The sequence below is a fragment of the Anser anser genome, assembly GCF_964211835.1.
Source record: "Anser anser genome assembly, chromosome: 17".
In the NCBI taxonomy this organism is placed as follows: domain Eukaryota; kingdom Metazoa; phylum Chordata; class Aves; order Anseriformes; family Anatidae; genus Anser; species Anser anser.
The window spans coordinates 6,650,939-6,676,513 of NC_139738.1; the positions used below are offsets into that span (position 1 = coordinate 6,650,939).

General features: G+C 46.3%; 1 protein-coding gene across 1 annotated transcript in view; it reads left to right on the forward strand.

Annotated features, from left to right (window-relative positions):
• Window positions 1-1,041: 1,041 nt before the first annotated feature.
• The window catches only part of ZBTB40 (zinc finger and BTB domain containing 40), a gene marked incomplete at its 5' end in the record, with an annotated part of 30,850 nt that continues 6,316 nt past the window's right edge, over window positions 1,042-25,575 (forward strand). Inside the window, 14 exon segments of the mRNA XM_083802433.1 lie at window positions 1,042-1,059; window positions 1,063-1,083; window positions 1,087-1,671; window positions 1,675-1,774; window positions 2,395-2,528; window positions 9,548-9,743; window positions 10,322-10,464; window positions 14,912-14,960; window positions 18,168-18,249; window positions 18,251-18,293; window positions 19,187-19,355; window positions 23,862-24,187; window positions 24,190-24,285; window positions 24,747-25,244. Coding sequence (XP_083658559.1) covers window positions 1,042-1,059; window positions 1,063-1,083; window positions 1,087-1,671; window positions 1,675-1,774; window positions 2,395-2,528; window positions 9,548-9,743; window positions 10,322-10,464; window positions 14,912-14,960; window positions 18,168-18,249; window positions 18,251-18,293; window positions 19,187-19,355; window positions 23,862-24,187; window positions 24,190-24,285; window positions 24,747-25,244 — 2,460 coding nt within the window.

The window sequence follows — 25,575 nt, forward strand, 5'->3', positions numbered from 1 at the left end:
AGCAGAGGGACAGGCGCTGAGCTCTGCTCTCTGGGGACAGCGACAGGACCCGAGGGAACGGCATGGAGCTGTGACAGGGGAGGGTCAGGCTGGGTGTTACGAAAAGGTTCTTCACCGATAAGGTGGTTGGGCACTGGAATAGGCTCCCCGGGGTAGTGGTCACAGCACTGAGCCTGACGGAGTTCTGGAAGCGTTTGGACAACGGTCCCAGACATAGAGTTTGATTTTTGGGTGGTCCTGTGCAGACCCAGGAGTTAGACTCAATGATCTTTGTGGGATGATTCTGAGTTGTGATTCTGGATAGTCTATGATTCTGTGATCCCAGTCTTCCCTGTCTACTTGTCCTCCTAGAAATTAAACCCTGGGGGGAAGACGTGGACCACATCATGTCCCTGATAAGTCAACGTATTAGGATTGTGGTGTGCCAAGAAGGGAGGTGCTGACAAGCCCAGACTGCAAGCAGTCATCTGCCTTCATTGCTCAGATGCTCCTGCTGATCTTAGCAGTGATGTGGGGAGAAACTTAACTGCTCCCAAACTACTTAGTGCTTTGTAGGTCAAAACCAGCACTTCACATTCTGCTCTGCATTTGATAGATAGTCTGAGCAGGTGTTCCTGCATTGGTTCCTTTAGTTCTTGGGTGCGGACAGTGTGTGGCACTGCAGTGCCTGATCTGAAGAGCACTCACACATCTTAGAGCTCTGTGGTAGGAGTCATGTCTGGGAGTTTCTTTTCTCCTTTTTGTAACTCCTGGGACTTAATTTTCACACCTAAGCTCTTCCTGAAATATTTATGTTTGAACAGTATCTGGACTCTGCATCTTTAGTCGGGTAAGTTGCTGAATTTGGGGAGTCTCAGTTAAGAATGGAGCCTCTTCTTGCTGTAACCGCTAAACCACAATATAATAAACTACTAGGGGGTGTAAACTGAAAAATGATTTTTGCTTCCTTTTGCTAGTAGGATCCTTTGTTTTTTCTTTAGCTGGAACTTGTGAAAGCAGTGTGGAGACCAAGGCAAGAGGAGGCCACTAGATCCTGGAGCCATGGAGCTTCCCAGTTACTGAAAGCAGTTGCTGCAGCAGCTGTAAACACTCTGCAAGGAGCAGCAGTTCTGCAATTGCACCGTCTTCATTGGGACTGTTCATTTTAGAGCACACAAGGTTGTTTTGGCTGCTGCCAGCCTGCTTTTTAAATCCTTGTTGGATAGCACAGACACCATCTCCATTGATGCTTCTGTGGTGACACCTGAGGAGTTTGCGCTGTTGCTGGAGATGATGTACACTGGCAAACTCCCAATGGGGAAACACAACTTCACCAAAGCCATCTCTGTGTCAGACAGTCTGCAGATGTTTGATGTGGCTGTTAGTTGCAAAAACCTCCTTAGAGACCTCCTCAGCTGTTCATCTCAGGATCAGATAGTGAGAGAGGTCTCCAGCCAGCCAGCAGACACATCTGGAAACAGCGCTGAAGCTGATAACCTCCCTCAGTCTGAAAAACCTCCTGCCGAAGAAAAAACAGATACCTTGCACCCTCAGAGAGTGTCCCCTTCTCCTGACTCTGCAGAAGCAGAAATGGAGGGAGATGTTTCTCTTCCTGACCAGGAGCTTACCACAAATCACATCCGGGTTCCACAGGACACGATGCTGAGCAGCTCAGGGTCCCTCAGGGCAGATTGAGGCTCTCATCCTGACCAGCCTGCCTGCACAGAGCAGTGTGGCTGTGCAGAAGAGGAGCCTGCTGAGCCTCTGGAGAAGAAAGGAAGAATGAGTGATTTAGGTGAGACTTTACTGGTCTGGGCACAGCACTGACTCTTAATGATTTACAACCCAGTTGCATTACACTTTCTTGGTATGGGGGATCTTTTTCTCTGCATTTCTTCATTCTAGTTTGCCCTGGGTTGGTAGCAGCACTGGTGTGTACCCCGGTTTTGTAGGGACTTTCTTCCTTTGGCACAGTTCCTTAGGCCTTTGTGATTGTTTCTCTCAGTGCTTTACCAAAGCTGTAGCGAGCAAAACTTTTCTATCCATGCATGTGATTGCATCTGATGTACAGTGGGATCTGTGTTAGTGCAGAACATGGGGTTGGTAACACAATCCTTGTAACAGTAAGTGCACAGAGTTGCCTGCTAATCCTACCTTATCTTTTAAACTTGTGTTCAGCATGGGAGGAAAACAGAGGCTGCAATGGATTTAAAATAAATGTTCCATTTATAACTAGTGTTAAATAAACTGTTGGTTTTTCCTCCAGGCTGCGTGATATCTTTAGAAGGGATTTGTGAGTCACAGTTTTCATATTACAGCAAATGTGCTGGTTACAAACTGATGCTTTTCAATCACATCATGCTTTTTGTGAATCCCTTCAATTAGCAAATAACTTATCTTGTTTCTCTCACACAGCAGCAGAGAGCAAAAGCTGTAAACTGGATTTCTTTCTTCGATATGAAAGTGTTTTCTCTGAGGCCCTTTCTGATGCCCAGGCTGTGCTCAGAAGACTAGAAGAATGCAGAGAAATTGATGCCTCTCAAAGGGAGGTAGGTGTGTTTATTGGAAAAATAATACAAGTCTTTTCTTCTCCACCCTGCTGAGGGCTAGAATAGTTTGGGCCCTGTTCAGGAAATATTTTCATGGGGAAACTGGGGCTCTGGTGCTTTGTTGTTTGAAGCAAATCGTGCTCACCTGAATGACACCCTTGAGAAGCATCTGTAAGAGCAAGCTGCTCGTGCATGTAGGTAAGGAGGTAAGTAAGTAGGTAAGGTGTCCTGCCCTGAAGACATCTTCAGTGCATGGTAGGAGAGCTCTGACATTCTTTCTGTTTATGGCATTCGCTTCGGGAACTGTATCAACACGGCAATGACTGACACATGAGATCCCAAAATAGACTTCCTGAGCCCATGGCGGAGGCTTGCCGTGGAGCATCTGCTCTGCTCTGCTTTGCAGGCCGTTCACCAGGAGTGTCACGGGCAGGGACGGATGTGTGGCATGTTGGCCTGCTGTCCCATGACGCTTCTCCTGGTGGTGTGCCACTTTAAAAGCAGTCATTGCAGATGAATGATGCTCAGGTTGGTGTTGGAAGATAGCTGAGTCTAGTGCTTGGTTAACACTCTAGGATATTGTGGGCTCTGAACAACAGATGCCAGCCATCATAATAGCTCAAAGCCACCAAAGAAACAGCAGGTTACATCTTCAGTGGCACCACTGAAGTTCCTGTATTTGTGTAGTGGCCGTGCAGGGAGACTTGGGGGCACTGCTTGAGCACAGTGTCTGGGGAAGAGCCACAGCCGTCATGCGTTTGCTCTGCTCACCTGGGCTGCTTCGGATGGAGCTGTTTTCAGGCCAGGCTGCCTGGCTGCACGAATTGCCCTCTATAGCTTTTCTGTATGTAAAGAAATAAGAGCATGGCAGTTTTGTGGCCAACGTTTTGGTGACTCTGTGGTTAGCCTGACTTCCGACGTCGAGAACTCATGTTCCCTGGATTGGAGGGCTGAGACCTGTAGCTCTTAGAAGCTGTCTGGGTTTCAGTCACCTGTACCCAGCGGTACCAGCATGTCTGTGTGACACGGGATGTTTTGGCCAAGACAGCTTTCTGCTTTTGAAAATCGAAGTCAACATCTTTACTAGAAAAAGAAAAAAGTATGACAGCAGGTAGGAGAATTCCCTTGAGTCAGGGAATACAGATTTATTTTCTGATGAGCCTTTGAATGTTCATGGGAGGAAAGTCTGTGTTCTCTTAGTGGCTGACCCCTTTGATCGTGTTCAATTTAAAAATGCTGAAGCTTTAGGAGGGAGATGGGGGTCCTAATTCATGGTTGCAGTTGCAAGCCCAGCCAGGCTGATGAGCACCTTTGAGTGCATTGCTCTCTGCATGCCTGCCGAAAGATTACATTTCTGTGTGTTTGTTCATCTTCCAGATTAAAAAATGATGTCAGGTTTAAGGTTTTACCCATTCCACACTTTGGTAATTGAGGCTCGACTGGAGCAGCACCTCTGGGAGGGTGCTGTGCTCAAGGGACGTGGACAGATGCTGCCAGAGGGCAGCCTGTGCCAGCGTGTCCCCCTCACCTGCTAACACCCCGTGCTGCAGGTAGGCAAGTACACTGCCTTGCTTCTGTAATGGCCTAGGAGCCCCATTTTCTGTTGCTTTGCAGTAACTATAATGTTTCGAGTTTCTTCAGGCCTGGCAGATGAGGTTGGTGGGCCCTTATTTGCCATATGCCCTGCCCGTTTTGCTCCCAAATGAGTTGTTGCTGTAGGGCCCAAATGGGAAGCTGTGGAGCTCAGAGACAGTCTGGGTATCTGACTGCAGAATGGCACCTGGACAATTTTTCTGTAGCTGTAAATAAATGCTGAATAAATGAGAAATGGATTTTCTTTAAGCCTTGCAGAAAAATCACTTCTCAGCTGCAACAAGCATGAAAAGTGTCAGCCCCAAAGGCAGTGGGGAGGGGGGATGCAGCTCAGTGTAAGTAAGGGCTTAGGTGAAAACTCTCAGCTCAGACTATTCCGTTGCTCTCTGAGCTCCTGCTGGGATAAGCAGGATCTGTCGGCGCTGGCACCGGGCTGGGCTCTGTTTTCAGCAGAGGGTGTTGCTTTTTCCCCTAAGGGCTCTGTGTTTGATTTGGGGCCACCATACAGTGGTATATTTCATGCTTAACGTGTAAGTTTAGCTCGGAAGAGCCCAGCTCAGGGTGTGTAATCAGGGCTGAAATTGTGTCAGTGGTAGAAAGTCATTGGATTTTTTCCTCTCTCTTTATTATTATTTTTTTGGTTCCTTTTTGTATTATTTTACCAGGTATTTGCTTGAAGTCTCTTGGGTGCCTCAGGGCAAGTAAAGTCAATTTGGAAGCCAGTGAGATGGCTGTAGACGCAACCACGCTGTGAGAGGAGCTGCCTTTTCTTCATGCTACGCGGTCTGGTGGGGAGTGCTTGCGGTGCTGCAGAGGAGAGTTCCCCCATCCCTCGTGCACGTCCTTTTGCTCACGAGTCCTTTGTGGGTACATTGTCTCTACAGGCAAGCAGTATTGGGTTTTTGACGCACAGCACTGGGGCTTGGGAGTGTTGGTGGGGGTTTTGCCAGCTGCTTTTAGAGCCAAGGCTGCTCTGGCTTTAAGCTCCTTAGGTTTCAGTGAGAGTTTGCTTTAGACATCACCCTCTGTTTCTGTTCCTTTGCTCGTGAGCTCGTCTGTGAATGGGTGCCTTGTTTCCTGCGGCAGGCCAGTAGCCCTATGTTCTATGGGGTTGTGCTGTGCTTCCTTTCAGCGTTGCTGCCTTATTTCCAGGTACATCCAGTAGAAGTTTAAGTTGCAGGAGTTTTTGCCTTGCTTTTGTCAGAATTTTTACTTTTCTCTAAGTTTGTTGCTACCTTCTGCTCCCTGGGCTGAAAAATGCAGATGTACCCTTATAAGTTGGTTTTCTATTTAAGATGATGTGTTTTTTTGGGGGGTTGTTTTTGTTTTGAAGTCTCTCTGTGTAACTCACATAAACTATTCCTATCTAATTTGGTTCTGGCCTGGATGAAACCTGCTTGGAAATGAGAACAAGACTGAAATTGCAGTAATTTGGGGAAGCGTAGAAGAGCTTTGCTGGTGTCAAGTCTTATCTTCCTGTGCTCTCTTAGAGAAACTCAATTCAAATTATTGCACAGCTCATTTGTTCCCTCTACTACTGGTTTCAGATGAAGTGGGGGAGCGTTGATTCTCTAGTGCAGAATAAATGTCGCTGTGCTTGTGGATCATTTCCACTGCATATGGGCCTGTCCAATTATCGCTGTCCTTCATTTGCAGCTGCAGGAATTTCTGGATGTGGCATAAAAAAGTTTGCTGTTACCTTCTGCATCCTGATGAGGAGCGCGAGCTTGCAGGTTTGCCTGTTTTCCTGGTGGCAAAGCTGCAGGAACCTTTTCATTGTTCCAGTCTCCTTGCACGGAAGTTTTGGCTGAGCTTTAATTCTTGTTGTGTACAGCAAGCAGGAGCCAGCATCCTCCGTGGCACCGTCCTGATGCTGGAGCCTCCCTCACAGGTCACTTACAAATGCAGGTCTGGGGGGGGCGTGGGGGAGAACCACAAACAAAACATTTCAGCGAACTGAACTAGCAGTGGGAACTTAGTTTTCCCCTGATTACTGTGTGCCAATGGTATATCATATATATAATGTATTATACCAGTGGTAACTGGTTGACTTCATGGCTCAGTTGTAGTCGAGGAGCTTTTCTGTGGGTCAGATGCGAGCTGGGTGCTGTGCTGTTCGTGCCATTGGCTCTGCAGGCAGTGGCTTTGTCTGGGCTGGGCTGTGGTTTTCTGATGGCTTTTTTATATTTGCTTTATGTTATGCACTTCAAAAAGTACTCAGTAAAAAAACAAACAAGCAAAAAAAACCCACACACAAAACTAAACCAACTTGCATTCACAGAGGCCTGGTTGTTACGTCTCTGAACTGGTTGCCTGCAGTCGGAGACTTTGCAGCTGGCAGTGGCTTGTGCAGCTTTCCTCAGGGAAGGGAGGTAGGGCTGAGTTATTGACGCAGAATTTACCGTGCTCAGGGGTCAGTCGTGGAGCTGAGTGTGTCTGGGCTTATGAGGGAAGGGTTTAAAGCAAGGTTCGACTGCCATGCTAAGCCTCCTGGCTTTCCAGCCCACCTCTTGGAGATCCCTCCCACCACTTTAGGTGCTTCCATTAGTACTGAAGCTGCTGTTTAAGGGAGATCACTCAGCAGCAGTAAAGTGGCTTTTTGCAGAGATCTCTTGCACCTGAGGCATGTCTCACAGTGGGAGCAGAAGCATGGATGAGATGTGAAAATCCACCTACAGGGAAAAGGCAAGGCTGTGGATTAGTGGCCAGCTGGATTTGTGGTTGCACCGCCTGCTGCTCTGCCTCTCTCCCCACATCCCTGCGTGAAATCTGCAGGCTCAGTTATGGGCCATTGCACATGGGATATGCACTACTTGCCCACTTGGTTTAAGTGTTCCCTGGGTCAGTCAGCAGCTGCAGCTGCCGAATGTCCCCCAGGACACTGCCCGGGACCGTACATGAATTTAGTTAGCTCAGCTCTTGCCTCAGACTCATGCCGTGTAGGGCTGGCCCCCAGCCCCTCCTCAGGCATCTCTGTCCCCACCCAAAAACCCTTACTCTCACAATCCTGTCCAGCTATCTTCCTATGAATTTTGTGTTTGGTGTGAGGAGGGGAGTTGGTGCCTGGCTGGGAGGGCACAGCACTTTTGTCCATTTCAAAAGCAGGTTGTGGCATGGCATGAGCAGCCTTGGGCATCTTCGTGGCCAAAGCTCCAGGGAGTGTTAGAAGAAGTAAAATAATTTGGAGCATGAAGGAGCAATGGGGAAGAGCAAGAGATCCTGCAGCAGGATGAGGGGATGTAGCAGCGTAGGAACTGAAGGTATTAGGAAAGAAATCCCCCAAATGGGGAAGATGATATGGAGATAGGGGACCTATCTCCTGTGGTGTTTCTTACCTTGGGGCTGCCGTGGAATTGAGGAGGGTTAAGATGAACTGGGGGGACGTTCTCATGGTGTGTGATCATTGAGGTACTGGTAGGACTGTGAGCATCTGGGGCGTTGCGGGCACCACAAATGACACCTGCAGTCACGGCTGAATTTCTCAGTGGACTTTGAGAAAGTCCACCACCATTTGGTGGTACAACTCAAGCTGAAGTCAGTTCTTAGTGACTTGGTCTCCCTGCCCCCAGGGAAACTGCCCCAGGCTGTCCCTTGCCCCAGTCTGGAAGCTGACTGCATGCTGCTTTTCGCCAATTTGGCCATGAAGGGTTTTGCAAGTGTCCCGTGCAGTGAAAGCCTGATAGATGAGGCTACAACATGTGGGCACCTTACCCCTGAATGGAAGCTGGGATTCCAGCTTAATATCACTATTTCTCCAGTTCTTCCAGGTTCTTTGGGAGCTGTTTTTGCTTCAAAGTAAGTCTAAAATGCACTGTGCACTCTTTCAAAACAATGCTAAAAGGCTGTTGCTCCCACTGAGCAACATGTCTGAGGAAAGGTCTTCCAGAAAGAGACTATAAATAGCAGAGCCTTTCAGTTTCTGAAAACTCATTTCCATTAACGAAAACCATGCACCGAGAAAGGGATGTTAAGTGGATCTCTGGGTAGTGATGCTGTGCTGATTTTAATTAAAAAATAAATAAATAAATTACAGCAATGCAAGTTACTTTTCGTACATATTAAAAACATGCATTTGGCAAGGTGCTGAGCACCTTCAGGAAGGTGAGATTCGAGACATTTTGCAGGATCGGTCTCAGCTGGTAGCGGCCAGACATGCAAACCTTGAGAACAAACATGATCTGGTTATCAAGTCTTATTAAAAATTGATGCTTGGATTAAAAAAAATACCTTTAAGCTTGTTCTTTGGCACATCTGCTGCATCTCTTTTTTTATTTTTTTCCTTTATAACAGAGCCCTTCATGTCCACGTCTCTCTGTTTGGCAGGAAAAATGCCGTTAGTGGGTAAGAACTGGGACTCCTGCAGCTCCCCCTCTGTGGATGCTCCTTGCAATAGGTCATTGCACTGTCACGCTGCCCTAAAATATGAGCATTTACACCTGCTAGGAAAAGCAAGTCCAGCATCCCCCTGGTGTGGCCTCAAGCAGTTACATTCAGTCTTTTTATCATAGAAATAAAAATGACAATGACAGCAGAAAATGGCCGTTATCTCAGGAGCTGGGCTAAGCTCTCCACTTCAAAGGTGCTTTTATAGCATCCCTGGAGTCTCTAATAAAGGACGCCTGCTCTGAAAGGCTGGCATCTCTTGTGGAGAGCTGGGGAGCGTGTGTCTTTAGGGGCAATATTTACAGCATTAAAGGGCTCCGGGGAAATGGGAGCAAGAGTTCCAGCTTATTTCTTTTCCTTTTACTTCCATAACTGCACAGGCTTGTTTGCCTCTGGTTGCTCTTTTGGGTCACTGGAGTGGATTTTGGAGCTCTGAGCTTGATAACCAGGTGTGCTGAGAGCCCACAACAGACAGCACTTGTGTGCCTTATCTCCAAAGCTTGCGCCCAAAGCTAGGAGATGCGACTCCATTGTGATTTGGGAATGAGAATTCCTAGAAGTCCCACCTAAAATGCTCTCTGCTTTCTATGCAAGTGCTCTCCTTGTTCTGCACTGAAATCTTGTATTCCCTCCTCTAGTCTTGGGCTTCTTAAATAGGTTTTTACAATCTTATGAGGTCAGTTAGCTATTGGCATTTTGCTGTTAGGAGAGCCCTTGTCCGAAGAGGTGTGTTTGGTGCTGGAACGGGGCCATTCACCAGCTCCCATCGGCAGAGCTCGCTGCAAGGAGAAGAGCTGGCAGGCAGGGCTTGTTGCCCTCCTTGCTGGGGCTGGTGGCCACAGCCCAGATATCTCCTGGGGCTGAATTCCATGCAGGCAGGGCCTCAGCGAGCTCAACCTGTGTTGGTGTGCATGTGTATATGGGTTTCTGTGTTTTATTCTTTTTCCTCCCCTCAACAAAACCCCCAGAATTCTGCTTTTTGCTTGTATCAGGCAGTTGGCTGTGTTGTTAAACCTTCCCTGCGCTTGCCTGTTCTCTTGTAGGCTCTGGTTGCCTGTCTGGCAGAGGCAGGGGAACGGTCGGTGTTCACAAAGCTGTTGGGCAAAGTGAAGGATGCTCAGCCCCTGGATGCACAGACCCTTGTGTCCTTACTGAAGCTGTTTCAAGATGTGAATCCCACGCTGAGAGCAGCCTTGCTGGAGAGGGAACAGGGCAGTGGAGAAGCCCTGCAGCAAACAGGTAGAGAACTGGGCACGGTTCTGGCAAAGTGAGTGGGTAACCATACAGGCAAAGCACCTTCAGAAACCTGGTCACATCCCCCTGGCAGGCTGCAGTGCTCCAGCATTTGTTCAATCCTTGTATCCTTACTCAGATACAGGAGGCTTATTGCGTGCTGGCCAAGATCCTGGAGTGTTTCTGTCCCACAGCAGCGGGTTGCGGGCGGCGCAGGGCTCTCCCCATTGCTGCCTGGAGGGTTGGATCGATGGCTGCAAAGCCAACGTGGGCCAGAGCACAGCTGAGCCTCTGGATTGAAAGCTCCTTTCTTAGTGGAGGCTGACACAAAGCAGTGGCCTTGCAAACCTGGTGTTAACCTCCAGCTTGCTTTATGGCTTTGTGCTCTGTTAGATAAATGAGACGTTTTCCTTTCACAGAGTTTAAAGAGAATCGTAAAGTGGTTTTTCTCTGCTGCTTGTGCTTGGGATGAGCTTTGCTATTCACTTAGATCTTACACAAAGTCTCACTCGCTTCAGGAGCCTGTCGGTTCCTTCAGACTGACTTGTTTCTTCTCTTGTGCTTCTGAATCCCTTTCCCCCAAGAGAGCACGAAAGAGGGAGAGATGCTGACTGCTCGTTTGCCGGGATGCAGGGAGGAGCTGATCCAGAGCGTGACACAGCTGAGCCCCATCACAGAGTTCCTGGAGGCAGCAGAAGAGGGATTCCTGACCGCCTCGGAGAAGCGGGTAACAAATCCGTGAGAAGGAAAGCTTTGTGGGCGAGGGGTGTACGTGTGTGTCTGCAAGGCACTGTCTTTCCACATGGTGTGCCAAGCGAGGGGCTAGCCTCACAGGGTGATTTCCCTTTGCGTGGCATGGACTGCTTGTGGGAGTTGTCTCACGTCCTGTGCTGAGCTGTGGGAATAATGAGAGCTGAACTGCGAAGGGAGCCTCGGGGTGAACTGTCCAGTATGCCAGACTGTCCCTAAAAGCTGCGACTGGGGCAGAGGAGGCACCCAGTGTTTCTCAGTCTCTTTAAATACCTTTTTGTGAGCCTGAAGAAGGCTCTGCAGTGGTTTGTTTTCAGCAGAAGCATTAAAACACTGTGCTGCCTGCATGTCATTATGTCCTTGTGTACTCAGTCATCAGCTTACCTTTCAGCTGGCTCTCCCAGCATCTGCTTTCTTTAACTCTGGGCACACAGTTGCCTGCAAGTGTAGCACGCCCATTGACTGATTTTTATTTATTTATTTGCTTATTGGTTGATGTCTAGAACGCAGCAGTTGGTGTGGAGGACTATTGCTTTCCTGTAAGCAGTTGCATTATGTATGTTGATTTGAAGAAGCCATGAAATAAATAAATAAAAAAAAAGCAGCGTAAAACCTGCTTTCTTTTGTGTTTTGAGGCGAGCTGGCTGTGCCCTGCCTGTGCAGCTGAAACTTGCAGGTGCCCTGGCGTGCTGTGTTCAGCACATAGCTTGCAGACCTCCTGTCCTAGTCTGTCACATCGGTTAGTTCCCCTGACGTAGGATTATAGGGACTGGAAAGCACTGTTGTGCTCAGTGACATGAATGATGTCTGCTTTCTGTCTGAGTGAGCCTGACCGGAGCTGCGACATGCTTCTTGAAAACCCTTGCTCATCTTGTAAATGCCTCGGTTTCTGTCCTGCTCCCTTGCACGCAATCCCTGACAAGGTTTCCAGCATGGGGCAGCCTTGGATATAGCTACAGCGGATTGTAGGAAGGCCAGAGAAAGTGCTGCCAACAGAGCATCCGCCTTGTCCTCGTGGGCTGGGGGGTGAGTAGCAGCTGATGAATTTTCTCCTCTGAAAGCAGCACGTCTGAGCCTGGGAGGAGATGTGAGAAGAGGGAGAGAGGTGTGAGTACAGCAAAGGACTTTGCGTCTGCCGGGGATGTTGTGGCTGTCAGCAGAGATCTGCAAGGGTGCTGAGCTCCCAGCCATAAAAACTGCTTCGGAAGTGGGGACTTCAGAATTTTTCACATACCCCTGTTCACATCGTAACCCAGCCTTTGCTTTTAAAAGCTGCACCTTTTCCCTGCGCTCTTTATTTTTTTTTTTTTTTGGGTGTGTGGTCTTCATAAATTCAGGTAGTTAAAATGCAGGCATTTTTTTTATCTCCCTTCCCATGTGGGGAAAAAAAAAAACACAACAAAAAACATTCTGCTGTCATAGTTCTGACCCTTGGGCATAGGATCCGGTATTTAATTGCGTGATCATACACTCTGGTGTTCACAGGACTTCTGCCTTGGTGAAGGGATAGTGTTATTCAATATTTCTTTTATCCTCTTCAGTTGCTGCCTGCTCCCAGACTGTTTGCTGCAGAGCCTCCAAATCCTGCTCTGAATACAAAATTCTTTTCTTCTCTATGGGTTCCCTTTTTGCCCTTGTTTTAGCTGCACTGGGAGGTGAGGCACAGGAAAGTCAGGTGCAAATTGCCAAGTGTAGACGGAACTGAGGAGCAGGGGCCCTAGGGGTCCTTTTGTCCTTTTTTTTTTTAAGGTCTGCTTTATTTGTTTGCGCTTTTTTTCTTTTTTTTTTTTTCCTAGACAAGTGGAAATGTGCATAATTATTTCAAAGTTAACTTGATTACAACAGTGGAACTGTGGCATATGTGCACTTGAGATCTCTGGTGTCTTAGGTGTGGCACTGGGAAAACTTACATGGAATTTAGCTGCCACCTCTGAAGGTTTCATCTTACCTGATTCTTGCAGAATCACACGAGAGCTCTGGGCTGGCAGAGGTATGATCAAGTTCTCCAAGGTTTCATAAAGATGAGACTTTTATTTTTCTTCTTGCAGTTACTGCCTCATTAGTGACACATTTATTCATCAAGAGAAACATGAGTCTTACATGTAATAGCCTTTTTTTCTAGACAACTAGGATCTTTCTCTGCCTGGTCCAAGCTGTGCATGGAGCAAGTCCGTTTTTCTTTGCTCAAAAAATACTACATGGTAAAGTGAAGCCCCTTTGCAAATCCCAGGTTTTGTAGAGAGCTTTTTATCTAGCGATTCCATTTTTTGAGTGCTTAACTTTGTGTCTTTATTAGTGTTTGTGATGAGGGGAGGTAGGGTGGAGGATCTGGGGTATGGCTTGGGTGCAAAATCTTAAGAAAAGAAAAACAAATTTGGATAAAATGGAAGGGAGGGGTAATCCCTTGTGCATGGTGTCCCATGGCTTAGGTTGTCACATAGTTCAAAGTCACCGGTCCACGGAACTGCCCTGAACTTGGAGCAGTAGAGTGGCTGTAAAAAAAGACCACAACACACCCATCCTTTTCTTCTGTCCAGACCTCTTCTAGAAGAGACTGGGCATTTTACCAGCCGGTAGCCGTCTGGTCTGTGTGTTGACATCTCACGTCATTAAAGTGTTGGCATTCCCCCTTCACATCTGATTGCGGTAAGGCAGGGCTCTCAGGTGACTGCAGACCTTGCTGCTACGGTTTCCAGCTTGCCTCGCCCCACCTTTCTCTTCCTGCTTTGCACACCTGGCTCCTGCTTACTTCTCGCACCATCCCTCCATCACTCTAATCCTCTCCAGCTCCCATGCGTGAGCTCCTGCTGCTTTTCCCTCTTGGCCTTTTATGTTGTTCCTGTTTACCTCCCCTTTAGCTCCAGTGCCTACACAACTTGGTGCCCAAATCGAACTGCCTCCGAGCTAGGACAAGTGTTAAAGACCACACAAGCAAGAATACCTGCCTAGGATATTCACTGCCTAGGATATGCGCTGACCTTGGGGGCTGCAGGGCCGGTTCTCACTCTTGGCTCTCCCAGCTGCTTTTCTGCAGTATGTTTTTTTTTTTGAGCTATCTGAAACTGGCTCTTATCTAACACGGGTCACAGAGGCCACCCCTGCAGCCCCCACTACCAAAACTCTACCACTTAACCCCAATACAGGCTGGTTGAAGTGCAGTGCAGATACCTGCCTGGGAGCAGCAACAGGTTCCAGTAGGCGCTCTCCAAAAGGATGCTATTCTTGTACCCCTCTTGTGTTCTCTTCAAAGAAGGCTTCAGACTGAGAGACCAAAAGTCAGCTTAGTGTGAATTAGACGGAAGGATATGCCAACAGGTTCACTAACAGAGTTTTGGCTATAAAAGGACAGATTTTTAGAAATGAGAGAAACTAATTAATGAGTTCAGCTGCTCATAAGAGCTCCGGAGGAGCTGTTGGATTCTCTTCTTTTATGTTAGAGGTATGAGAACTGTCTGAAGTTTGCATCCCCAACAAGAGAGGAGAATTTGTATGAGAGGTTGCAGACCTGAGTGAATGTATAACTTGAGGAGGAATATTAGGCCAAGTAGAGAACCTGCCAGGAATGGCTGGAACAGCAGACAGACAAAGAAGTTTACTTTAGAGGTCTGAAAATGTATGTATGAAGAGAGGCTTGCTGCATGTCAGACTGCTGGGAATCACAATGTATACTGAGATAAGTAACAAACGTTTAATTAAGTAAAGAAAAAGGATAATGAGAGGAGATGGCCCACAAACTCATGGCTGAGCCAAAGGACAAATCCAGGAGAGCTCTGGCGAAGAGATACAAGAATGGAAATTTTCTGAAGTGAAACCACAACTCAGAGAGCAAAGGGGATTCGGGCTAATCATCCAGCAGACCGGAGGAGCTCACACACATAGTTTTGAGAGCAATGGCAAGGTTTATGGGTGCATTTTTCAAGCTGGGAGTAGTCCCTACAATGGGGCTAAAACTAGGACGTGTGTAGGAGTGGGAAGCAGTGATCAGGCAACCAGAGCTATGGCTGCACAGGAATATGCACTGGAAAAGGCTGGAAGGCATGTGTAATTGAAGCACTGCACGTAAGTAAAGAAATGGGATAAAATGCAGCAAAGGTGTTCAAGTAAATTGTTTCTGCCTGACCTGGAATCTTTATTTGATGAGATAAAAATGGGGTTTTCTGCCTCAATCTAGACTTGAGCAAAGCATTTGAATTTCATATGGGGAAATTGTTAATCTAAAGGACGTGGTGATACTAAAAAGAGGATGTAGCTGATTGGGAAATAACTACAGGTTGTGCTGAAGGCAGGACTGACATGTTGAAGCAAGGTTACCGGTGGCTTTCTTGGTACTCAATTGATTGCATCACTAATGTTGTTGACACAAATATCAAACCACGCTAGGAGGACTTGCTGATGAGCAAAACTGGGAACTTTTGTCTACACAGAGGAAGATCTGCAAGTGGGAGAAGAATTACCTGTACGGAGATGTAAGCAGTGAGAACTGAATGATGAAGTAGTATAAAGTGAAGAGGGTGTGTTCAGTAACAAGAGGTAAGAGTAGTACCTTGTCTGAAATACTGTGTGCAGTTCTAGTCCGGTTCAAAAAGGATGAATTTGTACTGAAGTAGAGGCAGTTCTGCAGCTGTTAAGATCAGGGAAGTGGAGAAGCTATTTTAAAAGAGAAGCTGCTTTATTTAGACAAGTGAACTGAAGACTGAGAAGGAATATGATCATGTTCTTATAAAGAAATTGGAGAGGAGGAATAGAGTAAATACAGAGTTTAGAAGAGCTTTTTAAGCTAAAAGATAGTGTTGGCACATGAACTAGCGGGTATACACTGGCCATGAATAAATTTAAGCTGAAAATTAGAAGAATCAACAGGGGAATGAGACTGTAGAAGAGCTTTCCAACCAGAAGAAAGGGAGCAAAATGGATAACTAGTTTTAGGATAGATCTTAATAATTTTATTAATGGGAATGTATAACGTAGTGTTTATGACAGCAGTGAGATGGACTGGTAACCTACCAAGTTTCTTCCAGTTCTACATTTTAAATGCTTAGGAATGCAGAGAGTAGGTCAACGTGTATTTGTGAGATGGCTTTCCCCTGTAGGACCCTCAAGCAGGAATTTAGTAGGACCCTTGTGCAGGAATCTCTGTGTGTGTGTGTGTACACACACTTCTGTGATCCTCTGTCATTCCCCTTGAATCTGTCTGTCTGTACTGGTTATGCTGGGGAGGTGTTACAGTGGCATGCTAGAGCTTTTCCAAGCTACACTGATTATGTCTCACACATGAGATGTCTCATGTGGCCTCATCATAGAAATCATTCAATTAATAGAGTGTTTATTTAATGAGTCATCTTTTTTCATCTCATCTTCAAGTGACAAACAGAAAAAATGGGGGAAATGAGGGAAAAGAGACTGCCAATTTAGAAAGTATTTGCTAAGAATATTTAATGAAAAATTGTTTTGAACTCTGTCCTTGAAATATTTTTGTTTGTTTGTTAACAACTTCCAAGAGCAAGACTTGGTGTAAGAAACCACCCGGATAGTTTTCAAGGTTTCATATCATAAAGTCATCTAGGTTGGAAAAGACCTTCACGATCATAGAACCATAGACTCGTTTAGGTTGGATAAGACTTCTAAGATCATAAAGTCCCACTGTTAACCTCTAAGATTTGTGCATTTCTTTGTGGTTGTCAGAGATTGTGGGCTTTTTCCAGATCTAATCTTTGACACATGAACATGATTTCTGAGGGCTATCTTATTATCACCATTTTGCCCTCCTGTGGGAACTACTAGAGAGATATTTTTGCTCAATTAGCCTCTTGCCTTGTAATTTTCATTAACATTAGAAGTGACCATGCGGTTCTGAGGCTTTAATCTGCTCAGTGCCAGGGAGGCTTAGTTGGGCTTTGGTCCTCCCCTAGATCCAGGTAGTGTTTCTGCAGATCACGATCATTAACTTGTGGTCTCCTGGCTGGAGCAGAGTGTGCTGATGGGTGTTCCGTACTTAGTGTCCCCATTAGACATCTTTATCACAGACAGCTAGTCCCCTTCTTATTTCTGGTGTTTTTTGTTGTTGTTGTTTTTGTTGCCTGCCTATGGTGGCGCTGGGACTTGGAGTACTCAGCTCTCAGTTGGTGGAACAGCCTTCCAAGCTGCGGTGGGTTTAGGCACAAGTCTGAGCAATTCAGATAGAGTGGCAAATTTCACTGGCTCTGAAGTCACTTGAAAATTAAAAGCTAAATCAATATGCAGTGAAATGTAAATGATTGTTTAATAGAAAGCAAAACTGCACTCATAATGCTGATAACTTCTATAGCAAACATTCCCGACAGGCAGTTTGCTTTGTCATTTGTTAAGCACGATTGCTTTCTTGAAACACCAGACTCCCAACATGGTTAATTATCTAGTGGTAATACCCATTCCGAGGAGGAGCATTGCTTAATTACATAGAGTTGAATCTCCTCAAATTGCAGCTTGAACAAACAGAAGCACAAATATTTCTTATCATGAAAATGAAGAGGGAGGGAACGATTTGAGCTGCTAATGGTAGCCCTGGCCTGTCCTGTAATGTAGTGCTAAGAGACAGGACCAGTGGAGAATACGCTCTGGTTATGGAGCTCACCTCGGTATGATGGTGGGATGCTGGGAATGCATTTCTGACAACTCAAGTCCGTGTAATAAAATCAGAAACATTTTGATAGGATAAGGGGAAAAATATTTTTATTTGTAAACCACTCCCTGATCCATATGGGGCATATACAAGTCATACCTAAACCTTACAGCGCTAAAGTGCTCGATGAGTTTCCTTCAGCTTCGCCAAGATGTTTCCAGTAAGTCTTTTTCCAAGGAGTTTTTCATATTAGCTCAAAATCATTCCTTGATTTTTCCACATTCTCCACTGCCTCCTTCACCACCTTGGAGAGCTTTCTCTTCCTACCTTACACTGTGTGTCTCCTGGATCCCAAGGACTGTATTTTCTTGTCACCAAGCTGTGTGTTTTTCACTGCTTTCCTCCCAAGTAGTGCCTTGTGAGTAATTGATCTTTCTGTTTGGTACTGAACCGAAATGATTAAAAAATCTAAGCATGCAAACAAAAAATATGCACAGATGTCTTGGATGAACTATAGTTTTTTATTTTGGGTTCTCCTATGAAAGTATCACTATGCATCTTCTCCAATTTTGTAACTCTAGCAGTGGAAAAAAAATAGGTTCATCTATTTAGCAATTCCCAGTTTTATTTATCAACTAGTCTGGGGACAAGTACAATCATATATTATTTTTGGTACAGAGTGTATTTTCCCCAAATCTCTTCATTGCCCTGAGTAAGGATTGTTTTTTTCTTGAATTAGTCCACTGTATTCTCATACTGTGGTATCTAAAAAAGGTTGTGGTTTTACTCTAGCGTCATTGTTTCTCAGATTCATCAGGTCAAGCCTCAGCAGATTCAGCTTGGAATTAGATATGAGAGGAAGGAATGAGGTTGAAGTTGCATTTTTTTGGTGTAAGGGAGAGAAGAAGGTGTTACTGCCACTTTACAGTCACAAGTCTGGTTTGTGTTCCCTTAACATTAGCACCAACGATGACTCAGCCCACTCAGTTCCTGATTCTGTTGGACCGTATGGGTGTTAGGTCTTTAGGTTCTCCTTGGATTTTGTGTTTGTAAGTACCTTTATTTTTTATTTTCCTCTTCAGTGGCCACCAGTGAAAGCACAGCCATTGAGATCATCCTGCGGCACAGCAAGTTGATTTCGGAGGCCATTAGGCAGAGAGCGGACCTTGGCTCCAGGGGAAGCAGGACTCACAGAAGCAGTAAAAGAGGTATGAGGGGATGATGCAGCGTGTACCCCAGCTGCCTTTGGAGCCAGCACAATCTGGGGCTCAGATTCTGGACAAGCCCTAGCATGCACTGAAATCAGGGGATGTTACTTAGGCCAGGCAAGGCATTCGAAGTTGGAGGCATCCCTCTACTGAAGTGAGAGCATACTGGGTGTTTTATATAAATCTGCAGGAGGTTCTAGGTGAAATAAATTGCCAGTGAGCTTTTCAGTTATTAAAAATGTGGATATGCAGGCACACAAAATTCGGTTCTAGTCTGTGTAGGTGTTGAAGTCTTAGAGAAAGCAGAACTGCCAGTGGATTGAAAGGGTTTCCCTTTGAGTAAGTTGTCTGAGGACTTTATCTAACATGATAATGAAATACTCCTAGAAAGTGCACTGAGGATGCTGTGATTCTGTATCACCATCGTGCCTTGCCTGTTTGCCCTTTGACAAAACAAATGGTCTCTGTTCATTAGTATGTAGCTTTGAGCTTTTTCCGTGAAGCAATCTGCAGTTGCACATTCCTGTCCTGTTTAGCTGCTGTTGGAGATCTGGAAGTGTAAGGTGCATAATGGCATACACAGATTCTGTCTTTGGCTCTCCTTGCAGTGGCTGGCTGAAGATGATTTGGATTTGGAAGGGAGAGAAAAGCCCGGGGAAAGTCGTGTGTGAAAGACAGGTTTACAATTTGGGTAAACTTGTAATTCTGTAAGGCATTGAGGAACCTCTATTTCCATGGAGAAGTAGTTTTAAGTAAGCTAATACCAAATCAGAAAGTCTGAGAATGAATTTATTGTAACTTGGTTTAGTCCTGAAATTCTTTCAGCTCATGCACATGTATCAGTGGAAGGGCAAAGACTTGTTTGGAAAGATTTTTTCTTCTTACTTCTGTAGCTACTGAGTATTTCTGCTCAGAAGGAAAGTTCAGAGGCCTCCTTGAAAGCAGCTCTGAGTACAGCACAGGAGAAGTCTGTCCTGGCCATCAAGATCTGTCAGCTGCTGTGCAATGTCCATGAGTCTTTCCCAGACCTGCAGCCAGTGATACAGGAGCTAGGGCATGTGGGTAAGAAATGCACAGGCTTTCGTCCTTCTGTGGTCGTTTACATCCAGTACTGGGAGTTTTGGGTAGTCTGAGTTGTAGTGGACCTCAGTATCCTGGTGGTCTGAGATTGTTTCACAGAACTGCTCGCTAATGTTGGGGTTGTACTTGCAGGAGAATTCCCAGGGGTGATCTCTAGATAAATGCCTTGGAGTATGAATTTCTCCTGCTGCTAAAGTGCATCAGACAAACGTGTCTGCTTTCTGAGAGCTGTGGAGACTGACTGACCCCACACTGGTATTCCTTAAGTGTGCTTGCAATTCTCCATGCTAGCCTTTGCTCTGGAGACATTTAAGCAACTCATTTACATTGTTTGTATCTATGTTAGGCTATTTCTCAGAATTTGTATCCATACCTGTGGGGTTTCTTTGATTCTTCTTGTTGCATACTGTTGGATCTATATGAATTTGGACTTCCATTATAATCCGTTGACTTTGTATATGTGTGGATACTTCACAGACTGATTGTGAAAAGCTCACATCTGAGTGCACTTATCTTGTGAAAGGATGACAGTGATGGTGCAGTTTGTAGCCCCAGACTATTTTCTGAGTTAATTGTCTCACCATGCCTTAATTTGGTTTTGCTATGTATACACTTTGCGAAGCAAATGATCCCCTAGGAGAGTCCCACAGCGGTAGGGAAATGTTACATACTGTACCAGTTTGGCAAACGTAATTTCCTGAACTCCAGAAACAAATGCATAGCAATAACCATGTGTGAGACCCTGCCCTGAGCTGTGGGATGCTTTCCGGCTGAGCTGAATTGTGCCTCTGCATCCGTCATTTGAAGGAGGAATGCTTAACAGGATGTGGTACTTTAATGGAAAAGATAAGAGAGAAAAGTAGCTGCAGGTTTGCAATCTCCTGAATGCAAATGTGACTTGCTTATTCTGTTTTCTCACATGTTTTTATGCCATCATGTTTCCCAGTTCGTCCAGGTACAGATTTTTGGGGCTGCACAGTCTGGTGGATGTACATGGTGTGTCTTTTATCCAAGCACAGACAGCAGTTCAGCTCAGTCCATCCCTATTTACTTGTGGTGTTAGAGCTGCATAGCTTACGGTGCAGTCTGGGAACACTCACAGACTGCTTGCTAGTTAGAGTAAACAGCTTTTATTAAAGTCTTGTCTTTTTTTAAGGGGTAGGAAGTTTAATTGGTTGGTTTGAAAATTTAAGTCAGAGCCACGATTGGTCTTTATGAATGAACATAAGCCTCCTGGCTTTGACACTTGCCATTGTTTCATGTGTGTCGGTAACAAGCAAAGGAAATGTTCCCTCTGTGCCAGGAAGGGGTAGGAGGGAGAGGAGGGGTAAAGAGAGAGCTGCCATTCATTAGCTTGTCTCATTCGTGAGCAATAAGGAAAGGTTATTAGGGTGGTAGATGGGATTGGGTGGCTCAGAGCAGTGCATGCATAGAAGAAATCAAGGACTGGGCTTACTGCTCCAGCCATGGGGCTCAGAAGGTCGCACACTCTGCTCCTCTTCCTCAAGTTCCTCCTGCTTATTGACTTCCTTAGCCTTAATGGTCCCCTGAGAGATGTCCTATACTGTAGATCCATTATTCATGCTCAGTTCAGATTTAGGTTCCCTCTTACAATGCCAGAAGAGCTGCTGCCAATCCAGTTGGCTTTTTTGCCTGGTCATGGCTCTGGTGAAGGTTTCCAGAGTAAAGTTGATTCCTTCTTATCTGCCATTCCTTCTCTGTTTCCTGCTGAAGCTCTGGCCACCTGCTTCACTTCTCTTGACCCTGTCTAACCGTGAGATCACAGAATCACAGAATGTCTCGGGTTGGAAGGGACCTTAAAGATCATCCAGTTCCAACCCCCCTGCCATGGGCAGGGATGCCACCCACTAGATCAGGTTGCCCAGGGCCTCGTCCAACCTGGTCTTGAACAACTCCAGGGATTGGGCAACCTGTGACAGTGCCTCACCACCCTCTGAGTGAAGAATTTCCTCCTAACATTCTAGAGGGTGTAAGGCAATAAAAATTGCACGTGTCTTTGAACGTGCAGACCACCTTAGCTGTTTGATACCTTGCAGAGGGGAGTCAGCTGAATCGCTCCGGCAGATGCCTGCTTCTCTGGCCCTGATATCAAAGAGAGCAGACTGCTGTTACTAAGTGTCTTTGCAGGGCTTCAAGCCAAGGTTGAGACAAAATCAGGCAAGAAGCAACGTGAAAAACAAGAGCCCTGGAAAAATGGTATTTATTTGGCAAAGACGTTTTTGTATGAATCAATCAGAGAAGAGTTGCCAGTTACCAGTCTTTCTTTGGCATTCTATGGATCTTTACAATGAACTTCCTTATCTTAGTTTTTCTACTGGTCTCCTTAACTCTGGTATCACAGCTTACCAGCCCTGAATGTTGCAGATTGCAGTTATGGATCAACAGCCATGTGGCTCGTAGCATGAGATGTGAATGACAACTGAGAGCCTCATGTTTGAGAGATGTGAGCTTGCACTAAAAACGGAGAAAATCTCACATTTCTGAAGAACATATGTGCCCCATGGAGACACATGCAGTTTGCATTTCCATTTGAAAGCTACATTTTTTTAACATCTCTATCACAGAGAGAAAGAAAAGGTATTTCTGATACCTAATGTAGGTGAGCTGAACCACTTGGCAAGCACCAGGACTTCCTGTGGAGGAAGCTTCATCCTTTGATGCCGCGCTCAGCATCATCAAAGTAATGGGTTGGCTTCTCTGATGGAGGTGCAATATGAAGTCTGTTGTTTTTTCCTCAGGTCCCTTCTGTAGCTGGGTTGCTTTTACTATTGGCAGCTGGTGCTTAGAAGGACAAGGTTTGTCTGTTTCGGCCAACTCCATAGCCTCTTCACTAGCTAGCTGCTTTTCAGGTCTCTGTAGAGTCACTCCTTGGGAGATCTTGTTTGTCAAAATATGCATAATTTTCAAATCTCAGAGATGTGTCAATAACTCCAGACAAGAGGGTTTTTGTCTGCATAATGCTGCATTTAAAAAAGACAGTTGGCATTTAACGTAGGCCTGAAGTCAGCCATTGCAATTGTTAAATTGGAGGGTCTGCAAGTACAATTCCATGCTCTCCTGTATAAGTTTTGTCCATGGCTCCATGTATGTCAGCAAACATTTGAATGACCTTCATGTGCTTGCTGACATGGGATAGATGCAAAAATGTAGGCGGGGTTTTCTTCCAGCTTAAGCTAAGAAGTGGGAGGCAGAATGGTCATACATCAAGGGGGTCTTTGCTTCTGGAGTCACGTACTTGCATATCCAGTTCTGGTTTCCTTAAAGCTCATATCTTCATGTACATTCATCTCTTTTCAATGTTCAACATTTCTGGGAGGTTTAAAGATTCTTATTTGCTTAGATCAGAAAAACTGACAGTGTTGGTCACGGGAATGTGGGAAGAGACCTTAGAGGTGAAGGGTGCGTAGTGCTGTTTTGACAGAGGAAGGCAAACTGGAAAACAGTCTTACAGTCTGTTTTTCTCCCTTGATATATTCAGGGGTTGGTGGGTCACCGCTTGACATCATCAGATTTCTGAGTCAGTGTGCATTGGAATTATGTCAACTGGTTTCTAGTTGGTTGGAAATTCGGGGTGATATCACCATGCAGGGAGAAAAATTTTCTGAGCTCTTCCCATAGTGAGGAAGGCAGAAATGAAGTTTTTCAAATACAGGGTGAATTTACTGTACATTGGCAAAAAGTCTGCAGTGGTTTCCATGGCCACACAATCGCATGGTTCTCATTATAACAAAGAAGCCAAATATATCTGTTTGTATTTTGATTTCTTCCATATGTGTATTCCCTGTGGGTCTTTTCTGTAGAATGAGATCCTAGGTGAGTTTTCCAGCTTTTGCTTTTTGAGATGATGGTGTTACAGGGACTCAGAAAAGCATTAAAGTTTGTCAGAAGTGAATGTAATGAGTGATTTAAAATACCTCGGGGCCCTAACCAGAAGACTCAAAAAGGTTGTAGCAAGATTGTGTTCTCTTTCAAAGAGTTTGTGTTTGGGAAGTGTTCCTGAGGTGTCTTGTAATTAATGGCTGGATATCCACTCTCAGTGGCAGAGTTAGTGAGACAGTATCATCCCCGAGGCTCAGATCTTCAAACATTTAAGCACGGCCATAACTTCACACGTTTGAGCAAGAGGCAGACTCTTAGAAGCAACAATTGTTCCCATTCTCGCCAGGTGAGGAGCAAGCTCTTTGGAAAATCTGGATGTTGCTCTTGTCACCTAACCCAGCCCCTAGTATGTGTGGGTGGAAAAGTTAAAGGGTCGCTGCTTCGTGCCTTGTACCATGCATTGCCACGACTGCTCTTGGGCAGAGTCTCGTGTCACCATGGTGGTGTCTCATTGTGTCTACTGATGAGTGCCCATTCCTACTGCATAGGGGTGACTCCCTGCTCAGGAGCATTCAGGAGATGGGGAACCAGGGGGCTGGTGTTCAGTCCTGCTGGTCACCACTGAAACAGGAGTTGTTTTGTATACAGGGCTCTTGACGGAAGGAAGTGGAGAGGAAACTGGGATCAGGAAGCGGAAGGTGAACAGTGAGTCCCAAGTTGAAGCTCTGGACAAAGAAAAGGACAGGACAGGAGGTGCTGGGACCAAGGAACCGAAGGAACCACAAGAGAAAGCTTCTTCCAAGAAGAGTTTTATCTGCAAAGCTTGTAATAAGAGCTTCCGCTTCTATTGCCGCCTAAAGGTGCACATGAAACGTTGTCCGGTGACCAAAGGAAAGCAAATCCAGTGTAAGGAGTGCACTGAAGTCAAAGCTACAAAGAATGAGCTGGAGAAACATCAGCTGGAGGTCCACGGAGAGGTCAGATGGCCAAGAAGAAGAGGTGTCTCCCTGCGGCATGTGACATCTATGGCCGAGAGTTTGCTCATGCCTCAGGTAGGGTTGGTGATAGCAGGGTGGGAAAAGGGGGGTTTATTCTGGGGCCCTGTGCACACACTGTGAAGAAGACTGGACAATATAATAAAGTGACAGTCTGAAATCTCCTCCACCCTGCAGCTCTGTGAGCGCCATGTGTGGGAAATGCAGCTCAGCTTGTTTCTCCTGCCCCACTGAGCACAACTACTTTCTGATTAGTTCTTCCCTAATTGGTTTTCAGCTTGGCTCATCAAGAAAAAGTGGGGCTACTAGCAAATTTAAAAGCCTCCAAAAATAACTGAGCCGTTCCAATTCTGCGGCTGGCACAGCAGGACCAATAACAGGAGCTGAGTCTCTTTGTTCTCCTCGTGGCCAGCTTGCGGTGCCCAGGTGGGCTGGGATGAAGCTGCGGGAGGTGCCTGGCTGTCAGAAGCGGTCACTGGGTTCCTGTGCTGGGCACTGGTGCTGCCCTGCTGTCCTGCCCGTGTCCCCGGGGATGCAGTACCACAAGCTGGCGGAGCATTTCGACGAGAAGCCCTTCTCCTGTGAGGAGTGCGGGGCCAAGTTCGCAGCCAACTCCACGCTGAAGAACCACCTGCGGCTGCACACAGGGGACCGGCCCTTCATGTGCAAGCACTGCCCGATGACCTTTATGCAGGCCTCGGCCCTTGCCTACCGCACCAAGAAGAAGCACTCTGAGGATGAGCCTTCCCCACAGGAGCCCATCCCCAGGGGCATGAGGCTCAGCTTGCTCCATCCACCCCTTTCTGCTCTGCTTCTCCATCTGCCTCCTGGCTGCTGGCCTCTTTCTCCATCTTTTGTGAGAGCCCTGGGCCGCAGGCCATTCTCCCAGCTCCTTCAGCTTCTTCACCTGCATGTTTTCAGCTGGTGTCCCTGCTCATTCCCAGCTCTGCTAGGGCTCCATCCCCCTTTTCCAGGTTCTTCCACTAGCCACCCAGTTAGAAGCTTGTCCTCAGCAAGAGACATCAGCACAGAGAAACAAGGAACTGAACCCTGAGCACTGGGGTGTGAGGCGGATAGAACTAGCAGGAGACTGGAAAAAAAGGGAGATTTGCACGAGAAAGAACAGAGAAGGACCTGCCTGGACTTGGGGAGACCACATAAAGGGCCTGTTGTGTGGGGAAGGGCAAAGACTCCAACCCAGCTGGATGCCAGTCGTCGGTGTCCCTTCCTTTACCTCCACACATTCTTTTTCACAGGCTGCAACTCACATTCATAAACTGGTTTTTGGGAGCCGAGGGAGAGGGACTGACAGTGTGTGCAGAGGTGCCTGGTTACTCAGAGGCTATTAAAAGCCAGATGACATACCC